We start from the raw sequence: 23,085 nt of genomic DNA, 5'->3' as shown, positions 1-23,085 counted from the left end.
TGAACAGTACACAAACTTGACCAGTACTGAAAGTTACATTACAAATCATCGCACCTACAGATATAGCTGCAGCAAATTTTGAAACGAATAGAAGTCTGCCATGCACCTATGACAAAGCATCGAGCTCTGAGACCAGCTTGCCAAGTTGCCTTGTCATGGCTCGATGAGTCTCAATGATGAGCTAAATTGCTAGCTGAACACGACAACTCGGCCACTCGTCGCACTCGTCTATTAAAATAACAAAATCTATATTTATAAATTTAATTACGTGATCAAATTTTGATCACAAAGAAATTAAGGGATTCGCTTTATGTGTCATTTTATGCTTATTTCAGAATAATTTTCTCAGATTTTGGTGTCCAGGTGGCGCACATGGCGCACAGTCCTCCACGAGCTTGCAAGTCGGGCTGTGCCGGGTTGTCTTTTGGAGCTTATTCGTGAGTTGAAAAGCATCAGCGAAAGTAAGTGCCTAATTCTTGACCTACAAAATAATAGTTTGGCAGGACTCAATATATTAAGCGGGAAATTACAACTTGCTGGCTTCTCGTAAACTGCATATCGGAGGTCGCCTCAGCCGACGCCAAGAGTTGCATGTCATCCCCGCTATTTATTGAATGTGAATCTTCAGTTACGTCGTTGTTCTAGCAATCAGTGGAGTGTAGCGATACTCTGCTTTGTTGAGTGTCGTCCCAAAGATGTAGCTCTGTCACTCTGAAAACTGACAGTCCCTTACGAGTATTCCATGACCGTAACGTTGTCGTTCCTCGTCTCAGATGTTCATGACACGTTCCGAATACGACCGAGGGGTCAACACGTTTTCCCCAGAGGGAAGGTTATTTCAAGTCGAATATGCGATTGAGGCAATCAAGGTGAGTAAAGCTTCTGGTGAACACACGGCGAAGGCTGTAAAAAGATCTTAACGCGCCTTACGATTTCAGCTTGGCTCTACTGCCATTGGCATACAAACTTCTGAAGGCGTGGTTTTGGCCGTCGAGAAGCGAGTGACATCGCCGCTCATGGAGCCGACCACAATCGAGAAGATCGTCGAAATCGACAACCACATTGGTATGCAGAACTGTCGTTTATTGCATCTTTACAGGCGTTCACTCTTGCGTTATTATTGATAGTAAGGGTTACTGAATATTGCATGGCACACTAATGGGCTGGTTCGTATTTCATTATATGTGTAGCGCAAACGGGGCACCCAAGACGACAAGGAAGTGCCCTGTCTTCGCCTTCTCAGTCGTATTGCATGCCCCATTTGTTTCACACATCACATAATTCAGAGTTTGTTGTCCGAAACCACTGGATTGTGTCTCTAAAGATAACTTTAATGGCTCTCTTTCGGCTCTTAAGCGCATAATTCCCAACTTGCCGCAGTTCGTACTGCTAGAACGTGATTAAGTATTGTTGAGATACTTAACGAACAAAAGCCAGTTTTGCCTGAAGGGTAAAGCGTTGAAAGCAGTGGCAAGGTTTAGCATTGTGCTGAAGCTTCTCAGATGTTCTAACAATATGTGGGGGATATATGCTTGTGCGAGGCAGCATTTGAGGCAACTGCTGCTGTGTAGTGGAAACCAGGCATCTCAGAATGCTTGTATAATGATGAACGTTGCAGGTGTCGCACTTTAATGGTGCACTAGATGAAACTTAAGGAAAATTGTTGGCTTTTGTAGCTTAGGTTTACTGTCCCTTCAGCTCACCCCACTGCATGCACATAGATGCACAGCAGGAAGTCTAATGTTTGTGCACAAAACACTCAAGACAGCAATGGAAGGTGGAATGCTGCCCTGACTCTGCTGCAGAGCTGACTGAGCAGAGCATGATGGTGTAACCACTTGGCTTCATTTTTGCAGCCAAATGCATTGCATGTCTTTCTACCCTTCGTATCCTCTCCTCATTTCCCCTGAATCTGGTTGGTTTTAGAATGATGTCAATGCCTTTTTCCAACCTTTGATGTGTTTGCTTTCTCCACTTTTCCCCTTGCACTCTGCTTATCAGTGTGGGATGAAATTTTGTCTGGGAGGTAGCCAAAAAAATGCTATCACATTAAAAAATATATAAGGCTTCCTATAATGAAGCTAAATTCCAGGAATGCTAACAAATTGAATTCTAGAAATGGCCGGACAACACAAAGTTGTTATTAGGCCTGACAAAAATGTAAGTGTTAAAGGTTGCTATGCGAGAAGGTGAAATTAATTCTACAGTTCTGCTACATTGATGTTGATGGCACTAGGCTTGAGTGCAGTGTATTTCGATTATTCCAGAATGTGTTCTTTTCTATATTTTGCATCTGTAATAGGAGCACCAGTCGAGGAGATTATGGTTATTTAGCTAAGCACTTTTGCTACCCCAGTGGTGAAAGCAATCTGATTACATTACATATCATAAGCTCCAGTGCATTATAGATAAGGTGGGACAAAAGGAACATGGGTAAGCAAGCAAGCCACCTGGGACCTACCGAAGCATTTGTCTGACCTGCGTGCTTTTCTCAAACTTTTACCCGCTCTATCCTAATCTGTTGCCTGAGTTTCTCTTGTTATTTCGTGGCTTGCTCGTTCAATCGGCAGGGAGCTAAATGCAATATAAATAATTGTGCCTGCTTTGATTCTGAGATACTCTGCTGCAGCACATTTTATCGGTTGGCAACATAGTGTGATTACAAGGTGCTTTTGTGTGTCACTGGTTTGCCTCTTTCAAGGGTGTGCTGTCAGTGGTTTGATGGCTGATTCAAGAACCATGGTTGACCGAGCACGAGTGGAAGCTCAGGTGAGAACCGAGAGCCAAGCTCTTTGTCTTTGTTTGGCAGAACTATTTTTCATCATGCGAATTTTCTAGCACTATTAAGATTACAGTGACTGCTGCTGGTGGCTGCTGTTGTCTGCGTCTAAGAAGCTTTCTTGTCTTCGTCTTTTTGTTTTGATGTTATTAGTTTCACAAAATACAATATTGTTAGTAGTTAACATCTAGATACTTAGCCAAAGGCTAATTATGGATTTATGCACTTTTGCATAGGGACATAAATGATACAGGCATAGCCACAAAAAAGGAAATACAAGGCCCTGTCTGTCACAAGAGTAAAGTGAAGAGGCCATTGTCCCTGGCCCATGTGCATGCCAGCTCCAGCACCCCAGTGTCATGAGCAGCACTGCAAATGCTAGAAAATTTGTTACCACATATAACCAACTGGCCTAAAAATAAGTGTGGGGTAAGTCCGATAGTAAATTTTATTTTCTGGTTATCGATGCCAATGTGTTGCACCATATCGTCGCAAGATGTACCTAGCTACTTCGAAGGGATATCATTCCTTGATGTCTATCTCAGTGGCTCACTGGTCACCTGCTATCAACAAACTTTAATGTTGCTTTCACCAGATCAATAATTAGAAATAAAGCAAGACCAGGTACTATGCTATTTACATTGCTCTTACACACAGTAAAAGCCAGCGAGCCTACTGGCAATGTAACGCAGACAGGCCGGCAACATTCTGAAAGTAATTTGAATCAACTTATCATATTTGCACATAAATAACTTGACCTTGAACATAACAAGATGGGGGACTTTCGGTCTCTCTGGAAAAGAATAAAATATATTATGCCTACATGTTCCACGATGCATTATGCAAAATAGAAGTGAGGCGTGCAGACAGGACACAAGAGTAGCAAAGTGGACAACACGAACGCCCCACGAACCTGAATATAACAAGGCACATTTTGCGGCTGGTAAATTCGGGGGGGAGAATGAATGCTTTATATTCATGCAGATGTGGTACTTCACTCACATTCATTGCAAACATTTAACAGTGCTAAAGATAAAATCCAAGATTAGACAAGAAGGTGATGGTCAAGGGTGCTTACTTTCAGCTATTATTTTTACAAGTTGACACTACATGTTGTTGCGCACTCCAGGGTAGCGTACCGTACTGCTGCCGAGAAGTAGCGACGCCTGCCTATCGAAGCTCGACCGACATTACTTATTGGGTAGCGTGGCGTTGTCGGCGGGCTGCAGGCATCCGGTAGATCATGGCGACCAAGCAGGGGCGAGACGATTTGCTAGTGCGAAACTTGCACTGTTTATTCAAAGGTAGTTGAAAGTTGAAAGAAAATAAGAGCATGAAGTATCAAGTATGAAGTATCTCAAAGTACATTTCGGAGCCCCTTAAATAGCTCTCTACAAGTGTGGGCGGGATCTTGCTTCCGTCAATGACACGTGACAGGCACGGAGAGAGGGCCCCTCCTCCTGCAATACCGAGCACGGGAAGGAGAAGTCGATCCTCTTTTCGACGAATCCGGGGAGAAGGTCGGGTGAATGACCTCTCCGGCGCCGTGGGGTCCGGCCAAGAGAAGGTGGGGGGGATGAGGTCGCCCGTCGGCTCCGGCTCAGAGGGTAGGGTGAATGACCTGTCGCCACGTGGTGTCAGACGCCAACCCTAACAATATGTCTTGGGTGTGTGTATGTGTCCTAACAAAAAAATTTTTAATCACCTTTGCCTGGGGTAGGTTGCTCAAATAGATGAAAGTACTCAAGTGGTCAGCACACATGCAAAACACACACACAAAAAAAATTCTGCAGTTTCATCTTGTGTCTGGCATTTGTTGGGAGTAAAGGCCAGATCCCAGTCAGAATTGCTACTCACATCAGAACAAACTTTCTGTCAAATGTTATTGAAGGCCTTTTTGTAAAGGGGCCCTGCGGCATCTTGAATGCAATAATATTTTTATTTACTGGATGACACTGTCATAAGCACCTGAGCCTAATGTTATTCCAGTACTTGCAGCACATAGTTTAGCAAGTTCTCGTAAAAGACCACCATGTGCTCTCTGGCACTTTCCGAGATCCCCACTATACTTTCCACATTAATTCTTATACAGTTTTCTACATAATGATCATTGGCTGGATTACTTTAGGTATTTTGACTAAGCTGTGTATCTAGCAGAAATGAAAGGGAGTAAATTTCTTGAGTTGTAAGGCAATGGAGTACGGTACCATTGCAGTGACATTGACTGAAAGACCACAACTGAGAGTTGTGCCACACAATCTCAAGGTATACTAATAAAACCAATCTTATAAGTGCATAACGGGTATTGTTTTGAGCATACTTCTAATGATGAAAAGGAAGAGAATGCCGTGAACGTGTAGCAGCAACAGCATTTCGTTACCAATAACTCTGTTCATGCAAGGCACATTCAAAATGTTTTTGTTGGTAAAGATGCAGAATGAGGTACCCTTAAGTATCATACATTGCAAACCTTCATAAACAATGTTAGAAGATCCCTTTAAGGGACTTTTTTTTTTTCTGCTTCTTCTTTGTTGAATCATAGCTCTTGAATGCTACTCTTCTGTCATTTCCTCCCTGGCTCAGAACCATTGGTTTCTCTACAATGAAAAGATGCAAGTGGAAAGTGTGGCCCTAGCTGTTTCAAACTTGGCCATCCAGTTTGGTGACAGTGATGATGATGGGAATGCCATGAGCCGGCCATTTGGTGTAGCCATCCTTTTTGCTGGCATTGATGCAAAAGGCCCTCAATTGTGAGTACCACCTGCTCTAGTGGCTCGATGGCATTGCAGCTCTGCTCTAGCACAGGGTTGTCGGCTTGGTTCCCGGCAGCAGCAGCTGCATTCCCATGCATCTTTCCTATTACATTCTGACAGATCCTTATTATTTTTGGAGGCTAGGTCATTTAGTTAGTTAAAATTTGTTGCCGTTCAGAAATACAGCACAGTACCAAGCGTATCCACCTTTTCTTGCACTCCTAATTGTGGTTTAAATTTTTGCTACTGTGGGAGCAATGCAAGCGGAGCCAAGGAAGAAGGCTAAGCCGACAAGAGTGTTGCGAAGGCAATAACATTTTCCTTGCTTTGCTGTACTGGGAGCTTGTCATGTCCTCATCACCTTACTCCTCTCCCTCGGACAAACACACTTTCGCAAACTTTCAGGTATTGTGCAAACTGTCGTCTGTTGTGCAGTCATTAGCTGCATTAATTGTGCCATTGTGCCATTAGTTGTGCAGCATTAGCTGCTTTAAGGTATGAGACCACGTCCTAGTAAAGAAAATTTAGAAAAAAATGAATACAAACTGCTGGTCTATGTTAAAGAGCATACTTCTTTAAGGACACGACAGCCTCATAATGTGTAGAACAATGTTTTAAAAAATTTTTTTGTTAAAGAAATTAACAAATGTAGGTATCACGCTAACGCTCATAATGTTAATTTGCCTCATCACAAAAAACTATAAACTATTTTTGGCAACAATATTGTTAGCCCTTGAGCTGTGCAATGAACCAAAACTAATCAGATCCCGTGAATCCTTAGAGCACAGTGATTAAATAATAAAAAAAATATGCTTTTCCAATTGACATGCTTTGCTATAAAAAAGATCCATAGCAAAGCGTGTTGCACAACTTCAGTTATTGTGGTTCATTGCACACCCAGCAATGTGTGAAATAGGTGTGCAAGGTTTCACTAAAAACTCTTTATTAGCAAAAAAGGTACGCTTGTTTGTATATGGAAGAATCTGCCTTTTGCATGCTCCTACTGTACATGCGCTGTACCAGAGTGGTGAGTGCTCTTAAACCGCTCTTAGCATAGTGCGATGCACACAGAAAAAGTGGGAAGCAGCGACACGACGCAGTGTCAACACCAGGCGACATCACTGTTGATAGAAGGCTGTCTGTTGCACTCGCTGGCACTTTCAAGAACGAAATGCATTTACGTAGAGTATTAAATCTGTGTGCATTGTTATGCTGACAAATTTATTAGTTACTGAGATACACAGTTTGCCTCTTATGCCAAGCAGGCAAGTGATGGCCGTTTCGATACTGCAGCGTAAACAACGTCGTACATTGTTGCATGTATACGGAAGGCATCGGCATTTTCACTTCATAGCTGTATGCACTCCCTGAATGAGCGATTATGTGCGCGGAGTTTACTCTAGCAATACGCTATAGAACGCACAAACTACAGTCGCCGACCGTTTATTCGGCCCTCACGGGGACTGCGAAAATGTCCGAATAAACAGTGTCCGAAAAAACACATTAAGGGGGGAAAAAATGAAATCCTTTATTTTCACGCACTTATTCGGGCTCGGCAGTAGGCTTGAAGAAATCGTGAATGCGCCGTTGCATGCTGTTCTGTTTACGCGCAATCAGATAAGCCTGAATCTCGGAGAGGGTCGTACGGTCACTATAGGTGGCTGAAAGCACAGTCACTGCTAGTTCACGCTCCGCATGCGACGGCAGCGTAGCACATGGTGCGTCATCTTCCGACTCTGTAATCGTCCGGCGGTGCAGCAGAAACCTGACGAATGATTCACCGTCGTCAAGTTCTGCACATGTCAGTACAGCAGTGTCAGCACCTGTGAAACTGTCAAATGAGACGCTGTCCGGAATCGCAATGCAACCACTGCGCAAGTCTCGGCAGAACATTTTCCGCTTCGGTAGGGAGCACATCGGAAGGCGACAAATCCTAGGCCTCCCGGCACCCGCTTGCTGGCATTCCCCAGTGCAGTCTGTGCAGGCACTGTCGGCGCCATTAGACACTTGATGCGATGTTTCTGTATGCCGCGTTTGATCATCGGAACCTACCTCGACACAGCACACAAAGCAAACACCACCATGCTGACAGCAGTCACACAAATGAAAAACTTTGCCTACTTGCAGCGTCGTGCGCGAAGAAACAAATCAGCTGCTGGATTGTCTTGACATGGCTTACTAAGCTGAAACCGGCACTGCTGTAGAACCACTCTATCAAACCAGGCAGAAACAATGATAACGAGCGGGGATTTGCGGAGCCTCCTTGCTGCGCCACTTCGTTGGGCAGCAAGGAGGCTCCATTCAAAACAAGAATGGCGTTCAGCAAGTCGAACCTTGCACCGGTCAGAGTCGGTGCATGGTGCTCTCAATCAAGTTGGCTCAAGGAGTGTTCGAAAAATCAGACGAGAGGTTGCAAGGTGTCCAAACTTTCGGCAGTTGTTATACATTATGGTCTATGGGGAGAATGGCGGTGCCGCGAAGCAGACTGAATAATCGAGCATGTCCAAATTTTTGGAGTCCGGAAAATCAGTCGGCGACTGTATATGGCTGATGAAGAAAATGAAAAGTGAGGACCACCTGTCAAAAGCAGAAAGAATGGGGAATAACCAGAGTGTCGTGAGGCGAAGAATCATGTGCAAAAGGGAGATAAGACAGGGCAAGGTCCCAATCAGTATGGTTGGTCGAGACTTACTTTGCAAGCATGTCTGTTAGGGTGTGGTTCAGACGCTCAGTGAGACCATTAGTCTGTGGATGGTAAGACGTCAGCTTGTGCTGGTGCAGCAAGACTGCAGGATGTTGGCGATGATTTGAGAAAAAAATGTCCGACCATGGTGTGTGAGCAGTTGGTGTGGAGCACCATGCTGCAGAATCACGTCGCGTAAAAGAAAATCGGCGACATCTGTGGCACTGCTTGTCGGAAGCGCTCTGGTGATGGCGTAGCGCATGGTGTAATTTGTAGCCACAGCGACCCACTTGTTGCCAGATGTGGATAGTGGGAAAGGGCCAAGTAAGTCCAAGCCAACGCAAAAGAACGGCTCCGAAGGAATGTCGAGCGGTTGAAGGCACCCGGCAGGGAGCGTTGATAGTGTTTTTTTGGCACTGGCATTTTTCGCATGCTGCAACGTATTTCTGGACAGAGCGGGCAAGGCCTGGCCAAAGGAAGCATGAGTGGATCCGGTCGTAAGTGTGGGAAATGCCAAGGTGACCTGCCATTGGTAAATCGTGAAGTTCTTGGAGAACAGCTGACTGGAGGTGCTTAGGAATGAGGAGGAGTAGGGCAGGACCGTCGAGGCATACATTGTGGCGGTATAATGCACCATCCCGGAGAACAAACAGGTGAAGGGACGAATCAGATGGCAAAGATCCCAAGCTATCAATGATGGTGCACAAAGTGGCATCACAGTGTTGCTCGTCGGCAATGTGTAGCAGCTGAGAAACAAAGAGAACGCAAGCGTCGGTATCGGGGTCAGGGTCAGCGTGTGGTTCGTCCACTGGATAGCGTAATAAAACAGTCTGCGTCTTGATGTAATCGGCTCGACTTGTACACTACTGCATAGGAATATTCTAGCAGCCACAGAGCCCAGCGACCAAGCCGGCTGGTAGGATCCTTGAGTGAGGAAAGCCAGCAGAGTGCGTGGTGGGCCATGATTACAAAGAAGTGCCTGCCATACAATTACGGGCAGAATGTGGAAACCTCCCAGACGAGAGACCAGGCATTCACGATCTGTAATCGAATAGTTGCGCTCCGCTGCTGTGAGGAGGCGGCTAGCGTTTGCGATAACGCGATCTTGACCCTATTGGCACTGGGCTAAGACAGCTTCGATACCGTGACCACTGGCATCGGTATGCACCTCTGTAGGAGAGGACAGGTCAATGTGGGCCAGTATAGGTGGCGTGGTGAGAATATTGGTGAGGTGGGTAAACAGGAGTTTGAGCGGGGCCCCACATAAACGGCACGTCCTTCAGAAAATCAGTAAGAGGTCGGGTAATCGCTGCGAAGTCTTTAACAAAGCGTAAGTAGGAGCAGAGTCCTACGAAACTTCGGGCGTCTTTAACAGACTGAGGTACAGGAAAAAACGTGACAGCATGAATTTTCTCCGGGTCTGGTTGAACACCGGAAGCATCAACGAGGTGGCCCAGCACTGTAATCTGCCGACGACCGAAGTGACACTTCGAGGAATTTAGTTGGAGCCCAGCCTCGCGGAAGACTTGAAGAATAGCTGATAAGCGCTCAAGGTGTGTCTCAAATGCAGGCAAAAATACTAGAACATCGTCTAGGTAGGAGAGGCATGTTGACCATTTGAACCCTTGAAGCAAAGCGTCCGTCGTACGTTCGAATGTTGCTGGGGCGTTGAATAGACCGAATGGCGTAACTTTGAATTGATATAGACCATCAGGAGTGACTAACGCGGTCTTGGGTCTTTTTCATCCACAGAAATCTGCCAATAACCAGACCGCAGGTCTATTGATGAAAGTTGGCACCGTAGAGACTATTGAGGGCGTCGTCAGTGCGAGGCAAGGGGTAGACTTCTTTCTTGATAATCTGGTTTAGATGATAATCTACGCAGAAACGCCATGGGCGATGCCCAAGGGCTCGATGAAGGTTCAACAATGCCTTTGGCAAGCATCTTGTTCACTTCATCTTGAATAATGTTACGCTCTGAAGCAGAATCTTGATATGGCCAGCGATGAATAGGACTGGCATCACCAGTATTTATGTGATGCTTACCAATTGAAGTCTGACCCAATTGGCAATTGCTGAAGTCGAAGATGTGGTGTTAAGAAACCAAAAGGCGACACAGAACTGCTGCTTGTTCAGGCAATAGGTCCGCAGCAGTCAGGGGACAAAATGTTGCATCAGGGCAAATCATCCTGTGGACATGGTGAAGAATCAGAGCAGACGTCTGCGGAAAATGTCATGACGTGGTCATCTCCGATAGCACGGAGCATTGCAGCCGATATGCCTTTGGGTAGAACTTCCTTTCCAGGCCAAAATTAACGACAAGGAGGCATGCCCAGTTATCGGAGTGGGGCACAGTGATATTGCGCATCAAAAGGACATCATCAACAGGTGTGGCGGCATAATCACCATCAGGCACATGAAAAGATGGTAGCAAATCGATGAAAGTCAATGCTTTAGGTGGCAGGCGAATGAAGGTGGTCGTACTAAAGTTGTTCGGCAGTTCGGCACGAATATGTGCGAGTAAAGGAAGTTCGAGGCAAAGGGTACCGGCAGAACAGTCGATCAAAGCTTAATGCGCCGTAAGAAAGTTGAGTCCGAGTACAAGTCCGAGTCCTGGCGCTCGGTAGGGTTGCGGTATCTGGAAGGGGAATACAGATCGCCATGAAGCGGAGCAGTCGGCACCGGTCTAGCGTCAAGTCGGGAGACAGAGCAGGCAGCAGGAAAACCTAGGTTTCAAATTCTTACCGTACAACTGCCTGAATGAAAGAGATCACTGAGGCTGGTTGATCAATGGTGTGTTCAAGTGGGTGTGAATGGAACGGCACAGGACTAGTAGCCTCGAGTTCACGGCAAACAATACGTGTGATGTGCTCATTGAAGGGTGGTGAAGCGGTAAGGTCAACGCAAGACGACATTGCAGCTGTGTTAGGGAGCCGGGAGAACTGTGGAATGATGCAGCGGCTTTTGGCGAGTTCAAAGCGGCGGCATTTCTTGACAGTGACGTCGATGGTGGACACATTGTTAAAGACCAACAAGTTGAATGCGTAATCCGCGATCCCTTTGAGTATGTGGCCAACTTTGTCAACCTCGGCCATTTTCTTGTCGACTTGCTGGCAAAGAGCGAGCGCGTCTTGTATGTACAAGACATAAGATTCAGTAGAAGATTGAACTCGGGTAGCAAGCTCTCTTCTAGCAGCCAGCTGCCGACCGGTGGGATTTCCAAAGAGGTCGACGAGCTCCTCCATGAAAGCATCCCAGCTAGAGATCTCGTCCTCGTGTGTGTGGAACCAGACACGAGAAGTTCCGCCCAAGTAGAATAGGACATTGGCTAGCATAATGGTAGGGTCCCAGCGGTTGTTTTGGCTAACATGCTCATGCAGGTTGAGCCAGTCCTCAACGTCTACATTATCTTGACCGGAGAAAATGCCAGGATCCACGAGGATTGGTAACCGTAATGTACATTGTTATTGGAGTCGCAGGAGTAGAAGGAGGCGAGGTGTCACCGGGGGAGCCATGGCGGAAAGCAGGACGGTGCGGTCACTGCGGACCTACGTGGTGAAGACGGGGAACGGCGCCCTCCACCAAAATGTTATCTGAAAAAAGGATTAAGACTGGAGACTATTTACAAAGTATATTTACAAAGGGTAAGGGTAACTGCAGTGCTGGCAAGTTCAGCCGACAGCTCGAGAGCCAGAGATCATTCATCGTCTTCGCCAGGGCGCCCGCGTGCACCGGCATCAAGAAACACGCAATACGCATGTATCAATATTTTTTTAACAAAACAGCATAGGAACGAAATTTTTTCTGCGAGAGGCTCCTTGGTGAATTGTACTTCTAACTAAACAAAAAATTGGCATTTCGAAAAAGAAAAAGAATTCTGTTTTCAACTTGGCCTCATACCTTAAGGTTTTGCACTTTGTGATATTGCATACAAGTGCTCTCTGGCATTCAGTAAAATTTAAGTAGTTCAAACAAAGAATGTGGCTTTGAACACGCAATTGCCTCAGGGCTTTGTAACTCAATAACATCACCTATTCCTAAGATTTTGGTGGCAATAGGTTAACTAAACTGTTACCTGTAACCTCCAGTATGTAAAAGCATTCTTTTGCTGTGAGTGGTTGGAAGAGGTGAGGCATTTTTCAAAAGTGCATTGTATTGTCTTTTATCTTTTGACGTCTGCTTGTGCGCTTTTCTTTCCGTTGATTCTGACAGATATCACATGGATCCCTCTGGTACATATGTTCAGTACAATGCCAAGGCAATTGGTTCGGGTTCTGAAGGCGCCCAGCAGGCACTGCAGGAGAAATACCACAAGGCAAGCCACTACACATAAGCTGCTGTGCCTGCATTAATAATTTTGTGTCCTCTTACGCATAACATTTTACTCTCTGGTACAATGTTCTAAGGGTTCCTAATTATGCGTACCAGTGGGCATTTTGATAGAATAATCTATTGACAACTCCAAGATTTCCAAGCCAGCACCAGCTGATGGCAATGGCATTCTGTGGCTGGTCATGATGTCACGACTGCGGCGGCCGCATTTTGATGAGGGCAAAATGCAAAAACGCTTGTGTGCTAATACATGTGCACGTCACACAACCCCAGGTGGTAAAAATTATCCAGAGTGGCCCACTACGGCATGCCTCGTAATCATATTGTGGTTTGGCGCATAAAGTCCGTGAATTTATTTTTTTATATTTTTTAACTACAGTAGACTCGCGATAATTCAAACTCTGATAATTCGTACTTTCGGTTAATTCAAACAAAAATCAAATTTTTGGTTGGTTGGCCATGTTTTCAATGTATTTTAAGGCCGCTTAATTCAAACACCGCAATTCGGTTAATTCGTACTTTTTGCTTGTCCATACCGGAAAATTATCGGCTATCGTTGCCACCACTGGTGAAAAATCTGACTTCTTATATCACCACAACAGCGGAAAATGTTAAAATAAGCGCACTATGGCCTAAAAAAAATAAAAGAAAGCGAACAAGAGCCTAACAAACAAACGTTCGAAACAAAAGCCTCCCGAAGGGCACATTGTTCCTCAACTTTCCGTGGCTTGCTAGCATGCTTGCTAGCCAGTTCAAAGCAGGAAGTTCGAAATTAAAACACATAACCCTCAAAACTTGTGGAAATGACGACTGTCCAGCTGCGTTTGTCAAAACGCTCAAAACTGACGTAAAACCTGACGTAAAAACAAAGAGCATAAGAAAAGGAAAAAAAAAGGTGCGAAAGTGACGCGAGTAGCATCGGCCGATTCCGAATCACGTGACCGCTCGCGCTTTTCTTTGCCTGGTCGGTCGCCTGCGTTGGTAGCATCATGTCTCCGCGGGGGAAGTACCGAACCCTTTCTGTGAAAGAAAAATTGGCAGCCATAGAAGAAGTTGAGGCTGGAGCGAAGAAGACTTCTGTGGCATTGAAGTATGGAATCGCAAAAAGTACGCTGACAACGATTGTGAAAGCGAAAGACAAGCTGCGAAACAACGCAGGCCATTTCGCTCCCGACAGAAAAAGGCTTAGGGAGGCGGTGCATCCGGAGCTTGAGAAGGCAGTTTTTCTTTGGCTGAAGCGCGCTCGGAGCTGCAGTCTACCAGTAAGTGGACCAATCCTGCGAGAGAAGGCCGAACAACTGTCTTTGCTCTTTGGAATTGAAGACTTCAAGTGTAGTGATGGATGGGTGTCGCGATTCAAGGAGCGACATGGCCTCACTTTCAAAACAGTAAGTGGAGAAGCGGCAGCGGTCGATGAGGCGGTTACTACCGACTGGCAGCAGACGCGTCTTCAGAGCCTACTGCTTGAATACTCCCCGGCTGACTTTTATAATGCTGACGAAATGGGACTGTTCTTCAAGTGCCTTCCTCAGCAAACATTGTGTCGCAAGGGGGAACGTTGCACCGGCGGAAAGCTGAGCAAGGAGTGGCTCACAGTCATGGTTTGTGCCAATATGGATGGTAGTCACAAGCCCGAACTTTTCGTTGTTGGCAAATCGAAGCGTCCGAGATGCTTTAAAGGCGTCCGAATTCTTCCCGTTTCTTATGCAGCAAATACACGTGCATAGATGACGCAATCTTTGTTTTGAGGATTGGCTGCGGAAACTTGACGTGCGGTTTAAGCGCAATAAAAGAAAAGTGCTGATGATAGTGGATAATTGTCCCGCTCACGGTGACGTGGAGGGGCTGGAGGCAATTCGTCTTGAATTCCTCCCTCCAAACACAACAGCTGTGCTCCAGCCTCTGGATCAGAGGGTAATCAAATGTCTGAAGATAAACTACAGAAAGCTACTCCTTAAGAGGATGCTAATATGCATGGATAATTCCATGTCGTACAGCGCAACACTGCTGTCATCTGTGGGAATGCTAGCTGACGCATGGAGTGCAGTAACATCGGCAACGATACGGAACTGCTTCCAGCATGCCTTCCGCATACCAGGCCACACCAGTGATACCTTGCCTGACTGCGCTCGAAATGAAGGTGAAGACTGCCTCCAAATGGAGAGCGATAAAGCAAGGCTAGTGCTTTCTGCACTCCAAGCACACTGTTGTGTGCTTGGAGTAGCTGCTGACCTCAGTGAATTTGCGGCTGCCGATGATAACCTCTGCGTGTGCAGGGAAGACACCCTGGACGACTTGGTGGCTGAGGTGCTGCCAGCACAGTACAGCAGCGAAAGTGAAGAGGAATCAGAAGAGCAATCCTCTGACAGCAGCACAGGCCTTCCACTACCTTGCCGAGGTCCGCAAATTTCTGACTGTAGAAGAAAATTCTCAAGAACAACTGGCTGCTCTTAATGGAATAGAGAACTTTGTTCTTAATGCACATGTAAAGAAAAAACAATCAACAATTCATGATTTCTTCAAACGGTCTAGTCAGCCATAGATTTCCATTAAACTTGTTCTGGATCCTTCACCTCTGCTCTGTTTTTACTGTGTAATTAAAGAGTGAAATGTTTAAAATATGATTTAAGTGGATAATTAATTGTAATGTGCGCTGTAATCTTGCTCAGAGTCATATATGTGAGAACTTCCGATAATTCAAACTTCCTGATAATTCAAACAAAATCCTGGGGTCCCTTCGAGTTTGAATTAACGAGAGTCTACTGTACGTGTATTGAGAAGCACTATAGTACTGTTGACATTAGTTACTATAGTCGTAAATATATGTATTGAACTTCAAAGGAATAATTTTGGTTAATCTTTTACACTGCTTCTTTGGTTACAGCCATGTGGTAACCATAAAGAAAGTCCATCTAAAATAATATATAGTCACCTGCCGTGGTTGCTTAGTGGGCTTGGCATTGTGCTGCTAAGCGCAAGGTGGCGGGATCAAATCCTGGATGCACTAGCCACATTTCGGTGTGGGTGAAATGCAAAAATGCTCATGTGCTGGCCATTGGGTGCTTGTTGAAGATCCCCAGGTGGTCAAAAATAATCTGGAGTCCCCCACAGCAGAAAAGCAAATGTGAATGGTCTGCACGGTGCAGCCACTTGATGGCACAGAACTCAACCACACACAGTAGCAGGAACGAAATATATTCTTTTTTGCTGCTGGTGTAAATTTTTTGCAGGAGTGTAATCGTTAACACATTGTTTTTGTAAATGTTTAACATTTTTTACACTTGGTTAGAGCAATATTCGATCTTCGTTTGGCTGGTTAAGCTCTGCGCCTATGGGTGGCTGGACCATGCAGACCGATCAGGCCGCTTACGTACGTCTACGCTAAAGTTCCTTCATCGGCTTGAGTTTGTCTCCAGCCATCCATTCAAATGCCCAGCTCGCCTATGGTTACCGGAATAACCAGACACATTTGGCGCTGCGACAGAATGCTCGTAACACACGCTGCTTTGATAGCACTCGCTCCTAGAGAACCGGAAGTCAATGACACGACGTGCCATCATGACGGAGAGCCATTGAAGGCGGAGCTTAGCCCCAATCACTTGGCGAATGAGTTGAGGAGAAAATGCATGGCTATGGAGGAGGGTAACTTGTAATCGTCCATAGCTCTCTTAACATGAGACATTTCACATATTCACATATTTCACATATTTCACACATTTCACAAATTGTGGTGTGAATGATCAGCTTTAGTTGTACCCTACGCGTCTACAAAATTTGACTGAACGGTTTGAGGGGCCCTCAGGTCTGGCCATTTTGAGCTGACAAGCGCAGAGCATACAATGCGTGCTAACAATCGGGTTTGCAAAGAATTACATAGCTACGCACTGTGGAAAGGTCTGAAATTTCAATCCGAACGCTGTTTTCCCTTTTCCTCGCGGCGACTGTGCTCCAAGCTGGACGACGTGCTGGTGTCCCCGTGCCTACGTACTGTGCCTACGTTGCTTGTGGTGACACGTAACTTCGAGAATTATTCAAGGCAACATCTGTTATTTGTGTGATCTGTTGCTTGAATTGACGAATTGAAGTTTAGAGAAATAAAAAAAAAAAACACACAAGCGGAATGTCTGTGTTTTTTGTTTTACTTCGCGCCAAAGCAAGAGAGATGTACTTCCGCTTCGTCTGCTTGTTGCCACAGTCGTGCAGTCACATGCGCACATACTGAAACTATTCCATTTTCTACCGTATTCCAGCATGTGATCATGCTCTGCGATCCGCTTGTTCTGCCTCAGCATTCGTGTAGCACTGAATTACCTATATCGCTAGTCATGTGTCATTGTGCACTGTGCGCAACATCGTGCACTGCGTGAGACCAGACAATCGCAACAGCTCGTGCACAACGCCGTCGGCAAAAACGCACAGCGCTGCAAGAAAAAAAAAAAAGCGCGGATGAAAAAAAATGTGATGGCGGGGCCTGTGGGGTATGCATCACTCGATCCTCGAGGTCCGGTATGGGAGAACGCAGGGAAGGAATTTCGCTCGTGAAGGCTAGACAGGGCGAGTGGAAAGAGTGTCTCCTTATTTAGTATAGCCAACGCCACCTAGACAAGAGAAGGCCTGAGCACTTGGCGAGTGACGTCACGGAGAAGAGGCCAGCGGCATGCTCGGGGATATGGGTTGAATGGAGGGATCGCGCCCTTATGGGCAACATTAACCAGAGCGCAGTTATTGTTTCTTTAGGCATAGTTGAGCAGATGGCCCGCAGAGAACAGAGGGTGTTCCAAGATTATTTTATTTATGCAAAGCTATTTACGCCCGTCCAGAAAGAATGAAATGGTTCAATCTTAGGAGTGAGAACGAATTTTGGGTAAATGATGACAGGGAGCATGGCTTAATTACTTTGTTTAGCACAAGACAACGGACACAAGAAAGACGACAGGACAAGGCGCTGAAAAGTCACAGTGCTGCCCTCTTCTTCAGAGTAGCTCCTTTGCCTTGATTTATTGTCGGCGTCAAAGAGTTTGCCGTTCATGCGACCACAAAAGTTGTTCAACAAAATGTTAGCACTGCACCATAACACATCTCTCATAACTTCACTGGTGTGCCCTTCTTCACATTCTGGACACATGTTATTCCAGTCTAGATTAATTATGCTCTAAACAAATAATTTTGCTTTCGAGGTATTATTACATTCAGTACCGCAGTCCACATATTTACAACACCTCAAATGAGCTTAGCAATGGAGGTACAAAACATTCGTGCAACTGTTTTACAAAGAAACGGCTGCCTTATTCCACAGAATTCCAGCTTTTCTCTTCGCCTTAGCATTGGCACCCAGTATTCTGTCATTGATCTTGCGGAAACATGAATGCATGATTTTTCGGCCCCGATTTGTAATTGCTCAAGCAATAGGGCACGCAGCACTTATTAGGCATATCCTGGCATGAACGTAATCCATATTCCGTGGCAATGAAGGCTTGCCGGACACACAACCGCAATCATAGCACAAGCGTAGAGACTACATGCATGGTTCATGTTCAGAAAAAAATGTGCGCTCGGAAGCATGTCACAGCATGCCAGGACTTTTCTAACCCCGAAGCTATCGAAGGAGCGGCAGGGCTCCCGGAACTAATCGAATTGTTATCGCCGTCGTCGTCCACTCGGTCTTCCGCGTCTCATTTTCAACACAGGTGCGCCGCTCGTAGTTTCGTAGCGCGCTGCATGGAACTTCTATGTGGGCCTCTTTTGCGTGACGTAGCTCAAGGGGAGAGGGTACAGCCAGAAGGCTTTAAGTTCTCTAGACTGTGTTGGTAGAGTTCGCCTCCTGAAATCATGGGTTGGCGGCACTGAAATATTTCTATCTCAGCTATTAATGAGCCGATTTGAAAATTTTTTGCGGCAGAACACTCCTTAGAGGACATGTAACAACTTTCATCGTATAATCAAAATTTGCTTTGGGGCCTGGGGGGATATTCTGCAAGAGTCCACCTATTGGACTGTCCATTTCAGCCGCTGCTGATTGGCTAAGGCCACTCCTCTCTTCCTCTCTGATACAGCTGCATCCAATCAGCAGCGACTGAAATGGACAGACCACTAGGTGGACTCTTACAGAATACCCCCCCTGGTTGTGACGTGCACTTAAGAAGTAGATATGAGTAATAACATTTTCAAACTGTGGTGTTTGTTGGCGTGAGATGAATCCCACTTCTCTAGTAGTATCAAGCACTTGTGTGTGTTCAGTACTCGTAGGCATCTTTCAACTTAGTTATGCTTGATTGTAATTCTTCACCTAACATCGGAGTTGTTTCTGTTACTTCGAATTTGAGATATGTCAATAGGTGCCTGGACAAAAAAAAAGATATTAATACTACAATATTGTGTTTTTTCACTGGTATGTGATTGGAATTATAACGTCTGTGCTGCTCGTTCTTTAGACGATGACATTGACTGAAGCGACCACGAATGCACTTACGATACTCAAGCAAGTCATGGAAGAAAAACTCAACTCTACAAACGTAGAGGTATGTATTTTTAGACACACCCTGCAGGATGGCTCTTTGGCCGCAGTTTGAATGCAAATGTTGTCTGCATTTATCTGCGTCTCGGAACAGTACCACACCTTCTAAACAAAAAATTCAGTGGCAGCAAGTTCCTTGCTGTTCTTCTACCAGTCATCCTGTGAAGTATGTGTAACAAAACGCTCTGTTGAACTTCACGGGAGCCAGAAGAAGTTGCCAAGTGTAACCGAAGCATATGTGCAGCAGGATTTTATCAAAGATCGAAGCATTTGTGGAATCGGGGAGGGAAGTGCTGTGCCGATTGCACCATCTTGTGCCAATGCATCAAGCTGTACCAACCTGCGCTAAAACACTAATTTCGAATGAAGTTGCCAAATTTAGCAGGATGTGTGTGTCCAGTGGCAACCACACAGCCATAGACATCAGTTGGCTAGTGCTTAGTCCTGCAGTCCAAACCTAAGCAATCCTTTTCAGCATCGGTGCACTTGGAGTGTGGGTGTGTTTGGTGGCATACCGTATTTACTCTCATAATGATCGCACTTTATTGCAAAAGAAATTGACGCAAATTTAGGGGTTCGGTCATTGCGTGGGGTAAATTTACCCCTCCCCCCCAATTTTTTTTTTCATCCCGGTTTTGTTGCGGGATGACTAGAGGCCAACAAATGGACAGTTGCCACTGTAACAGTGCGGGACATGAAAACAAAAATGGTGGCCGGCAGAACAGGCCAAACGTGCCGAACGCGATGTGTTTTTCTCGTGAGTACATTACGTAGATTGAAACAGTTTCTGTCGTATCAGTAATGAATAATATACTTAATATCGGCAAGTTTGTGGCAACAACATAGCTATGTCCACTTTGAGGGGACAGAAACAGAGGTGGGCGTGCTCAGCTGCCAGTGACAGAAACACATGGCGAGCATGCTGCGAAAACTACCACATTTTTCTTCCCTACAATGCTAATATGGCACGTTTCTGCTAAGGGTTGGCGAATATCTTAGCTATGTTGTAAGCACCGGCATATGAATGAGGTACACTTGTAACACATCAATGCAAATGTGGCTACTGTCGTTGCCTCTCGTGATTTGTTGCATGCTCACAAGTACAGACGAGAGGAATCGAAAGGTGCTTTTTTATTGTTGTTATTGTTGACCACAACCATTACAAAGCCTACAAATAATAAAGCCAAGGCAAGTTTGGTTGTAGATTTTTTTTTCTTCTTGGTAGTGCAGAAAGTGATGAAAGGAATGAAATGGGGCATCTGCTATAGAATCTGTTTGGTGCATGCAGACCACTTGGTAGGTCTTGAATGGTCGTTCGCCTAGCACTCGACATCAGCTAGACTTGGCACACGACATGTTGCCGCGGCAAGTTCGGGGTGCGATCATTAAGCGGGGGGGGGGGGGAGAAATTAAATTTTTCTGACAAAATTCAGTGGTGCATTCATTACACAAGTGCAATCATTATGCAAGTAAATATGGTAATTGTAAGTAGGCCAAAAGAAAATGAAAAGCGTTTTGTGCTACACAATGCATTACGAATGTTTTCTTTTATTTATTTATTTTATTTCATACTGCAGACCTACCGTATTTACACGATTGTAAGTCGACTCGAATGTAAGTCGACCCCCCTATATCGCTTGACCGGAAAAAAAAAAAACCCGAGGGCGCATTCGATAACGAAAATTTATTAGTAGCTGACATGGTCATTGGACTACTCGTCTTCACTAGTGCTGCCATCGTCATCGTTGCTGCGGTCCCACAGCGCGTCGTGGTCCAGCGAAATTTCAAATTTGGCAAACGACCGCACCAGGACATCTTGCAGAACAGCAGCCCACGCCAAATGGACCCAACCACACGCAGCTGTCAGGGAGGCTCTTTTGACAGGTCCGGTTGGCGTAATTTCGCAGTCTTCTACCGCCAGCCACTCGTTGTACTCACGGCAGAGCAGAACCTTAAAATTAAGGCGGAGGTCCGGGCTTATTTCATGACCACATCGCACTTCACTGGCAGGGACCGATCATGCATTTCAGCGACGTACGCCGCAAGCTTAGCCTACAGCTCCGGAAAGCATCCAGACTTCGGCACGTGGGAAATTTCTCACTTGCCGTCACACAGGTGAAAATTTCGCTTCGCTGCAGTCGCCACTCTCGCACCACCCGTTTAGAAACATCGAAATTGCGGCCCGCTGCGCAGTGATTTGTTTCTTCGGCGTAAAAGATGGTAGCCCTCTTTAACGCTGCTGTGAACGAGTGCCGAAAGATTAGTGGGCCTGCAGCACTCATGACGACTGGGGAAGAGTAGAATTAGCACGTAGCCGAAGTGGAGCGCGCCAAGTTAGTCAAACCAATACCAATGCCTTTAAACAGAGAAAGATAACCCGCGAGCGGTGTCTGCTCTTCCATGAACTACCGATACTCCCCGCAAGCGCCGCCGTTCTGAGGGTGCCACCGCAAATGGGAACAGCGGCGCTTTTATCAACTATCGACACCCCCCCATGAGTGTTGCATGCACTGTAAGACTCTCAAAAATGTTGAAAAACCCTTCCGAAAAGCGAACAAACACGCGGGATAGCGAAAAGATACGGGTAGCGGGATAGCGAAAAGATACGGGTAGGGCCATAGAGCAAACATAAAATTGTAACTACGTTGTAGCTCTCGTTGGTATGGCTTTTTTTGGCGGGGCCATGTTTTGGTTTCGATTGTAAGTCGACCCCCCAACTTCAGACTTTCAAATTTTAAAAAAGGGGTCGACTTACAATCGTGTAAATACGGTAGGTCAGGTTCAAGCAGGGTGGTCAAACACAACAATAATACAATGCATTATTCAATCAAGTAGGGTGGTAAGACACAACAGTAGTGCGATGAATCAATCACTTGAAGCAGGCAACAACGAGTTATTCCAGTCTGTTATAGTTCGGAGAAAAAAAATAATACTTGACTACATCCGTCCGTGCAAAATAAGGTGTGAGTGAATTCGGATGATGGTGTCGAGTAAACCTAGACGTTGTACTAGACAGATAGGATGCAGGATTAATTGATAAGTCTACATTAAAAAGCATGGAAAGAAATCGAATTCTTAAGTGTTGCCTTCGCTGCTCAAGGACTTCGATACCATTATCACGCATTATTTGTGAGGAAGAATCATATCGAGAGAATTTTGAATATATGAATTGCACGGCTTTTTTCAGTACCCTTTCGAGACATTTAATATTTTATTTAGTAAACAGGTCCCAAGCAACACATGCATATTCTAGTTTGTCTAATTAATGAATAATCAAGCAGTCTTACATTCCTAAGTTTATGTCACAAAAAATATAATTTACACAAGGCTGAAGAATAGATATTATCAATGTGTAAATTCGATGATAGATTGTTAGTGATTGTGACACCCAAATACTTAACGTGCACCCAAAACCTAACGTGCAACTAAAGGTTAGTGGAGCTTTCTGACGAGTGAAGCGAAGAAAGAACGTCTTTCCAGCGTTAAGCCGCATTCCCCACGTTTTGCACCAATCAACAATGCCCAGCCAGAGGTGTTAACCCATTTGTGTATGTGCAGACCAGCTAAAGATGATTTGAACTGGCGCTCATATCATGGGGCAGCCAGGAAGGAAAGCTGCGTTGAATGAATAAGGTCATACAGTCTGCTCAGCGTGCGCATCATCAGCTTCATTATACATTTTAGCATTTGATCTTGCACCTTATTCGTATATCTGCATTGATTAATGGGCGAAGGCTGCGCGTGTGACATTCTAAATCGAATTCGGACGTGCACCACTTCCAGTTACTGGGATGATGGTGCGGCATGACGACACATGATCTGCTCACTTTCATGAAACTGCTTGGTCACAAATATCCAGTGGCGACTGCAGTCGTCACTCAAATTTGCACACCGGCTACACTATTTTCTGCCAGGCTACACCATATGAAATCAGGCCCTTACCGCCGCAGAATGCAAGCCAAGGATGTAGCGCTTCATATTCAGTCAACCTTAGTGGCTAAATTGTGATCATAATGAAACGTTT

The 23,085-nt window shown here is 45.4% G+C and overlaps 1 protein-coding gene across 1 annotated transcript in view; it reads left to right on the top strand.

The window, feature by feature from the left end:
• The first annotated feature begins 321 nt into the window (after positions 1–321).
• The window catches only part of Prosalpha5 (proteasome alpha5 subunit), a 37,845-nt gene continuing 15,081 nt past the window's right edge, over positions 322–23,085 (top strand). Inside the window, exons 1-7 of the mRNA XM_075697008.1 lie at positions 322–461; positions 774–869; positions 939–1,065; positions 2,702–2,769; positions 5,363–5,529; positions 12,428–12,530; positions 18,979–19,065. Coding sequence (XP_075553123.1) covers positions 774–869; positions 939–1,065; positions 2,702–2,769; positions 5,363–5,529; positions 12,428–12,530; positions 18,979–19,065 — 648 coding nt within the window. The 5' untranslated portion in view covers positions 322–461. The remainder of the gene's footprint in view (positions 462–773; positions 870–938; positions 1,066–2,701; positions 2,770–5,362; positions 5,530–12,427; positions 12,531–18,978; positions 19,066–23,085) is intronic.

This window comes from Dermacentor variabilis, chromosome 6 (assembly GCF_050947875.1).
Source record: "Dermacentor variabilis isolate Ectoservices chromosome 6, ASM5094787v1, whole genome shotgun sequence".
Lineage (NCBI taxonomy): Eukaryota > Metazoa > Arthropoda > Arachnida > Ixodida > Ixodidae > Dermacentor > Dermacentor variabilis.
This window is presented reverse-complemented; position numbering and strand designations above follow the sequence as displayed.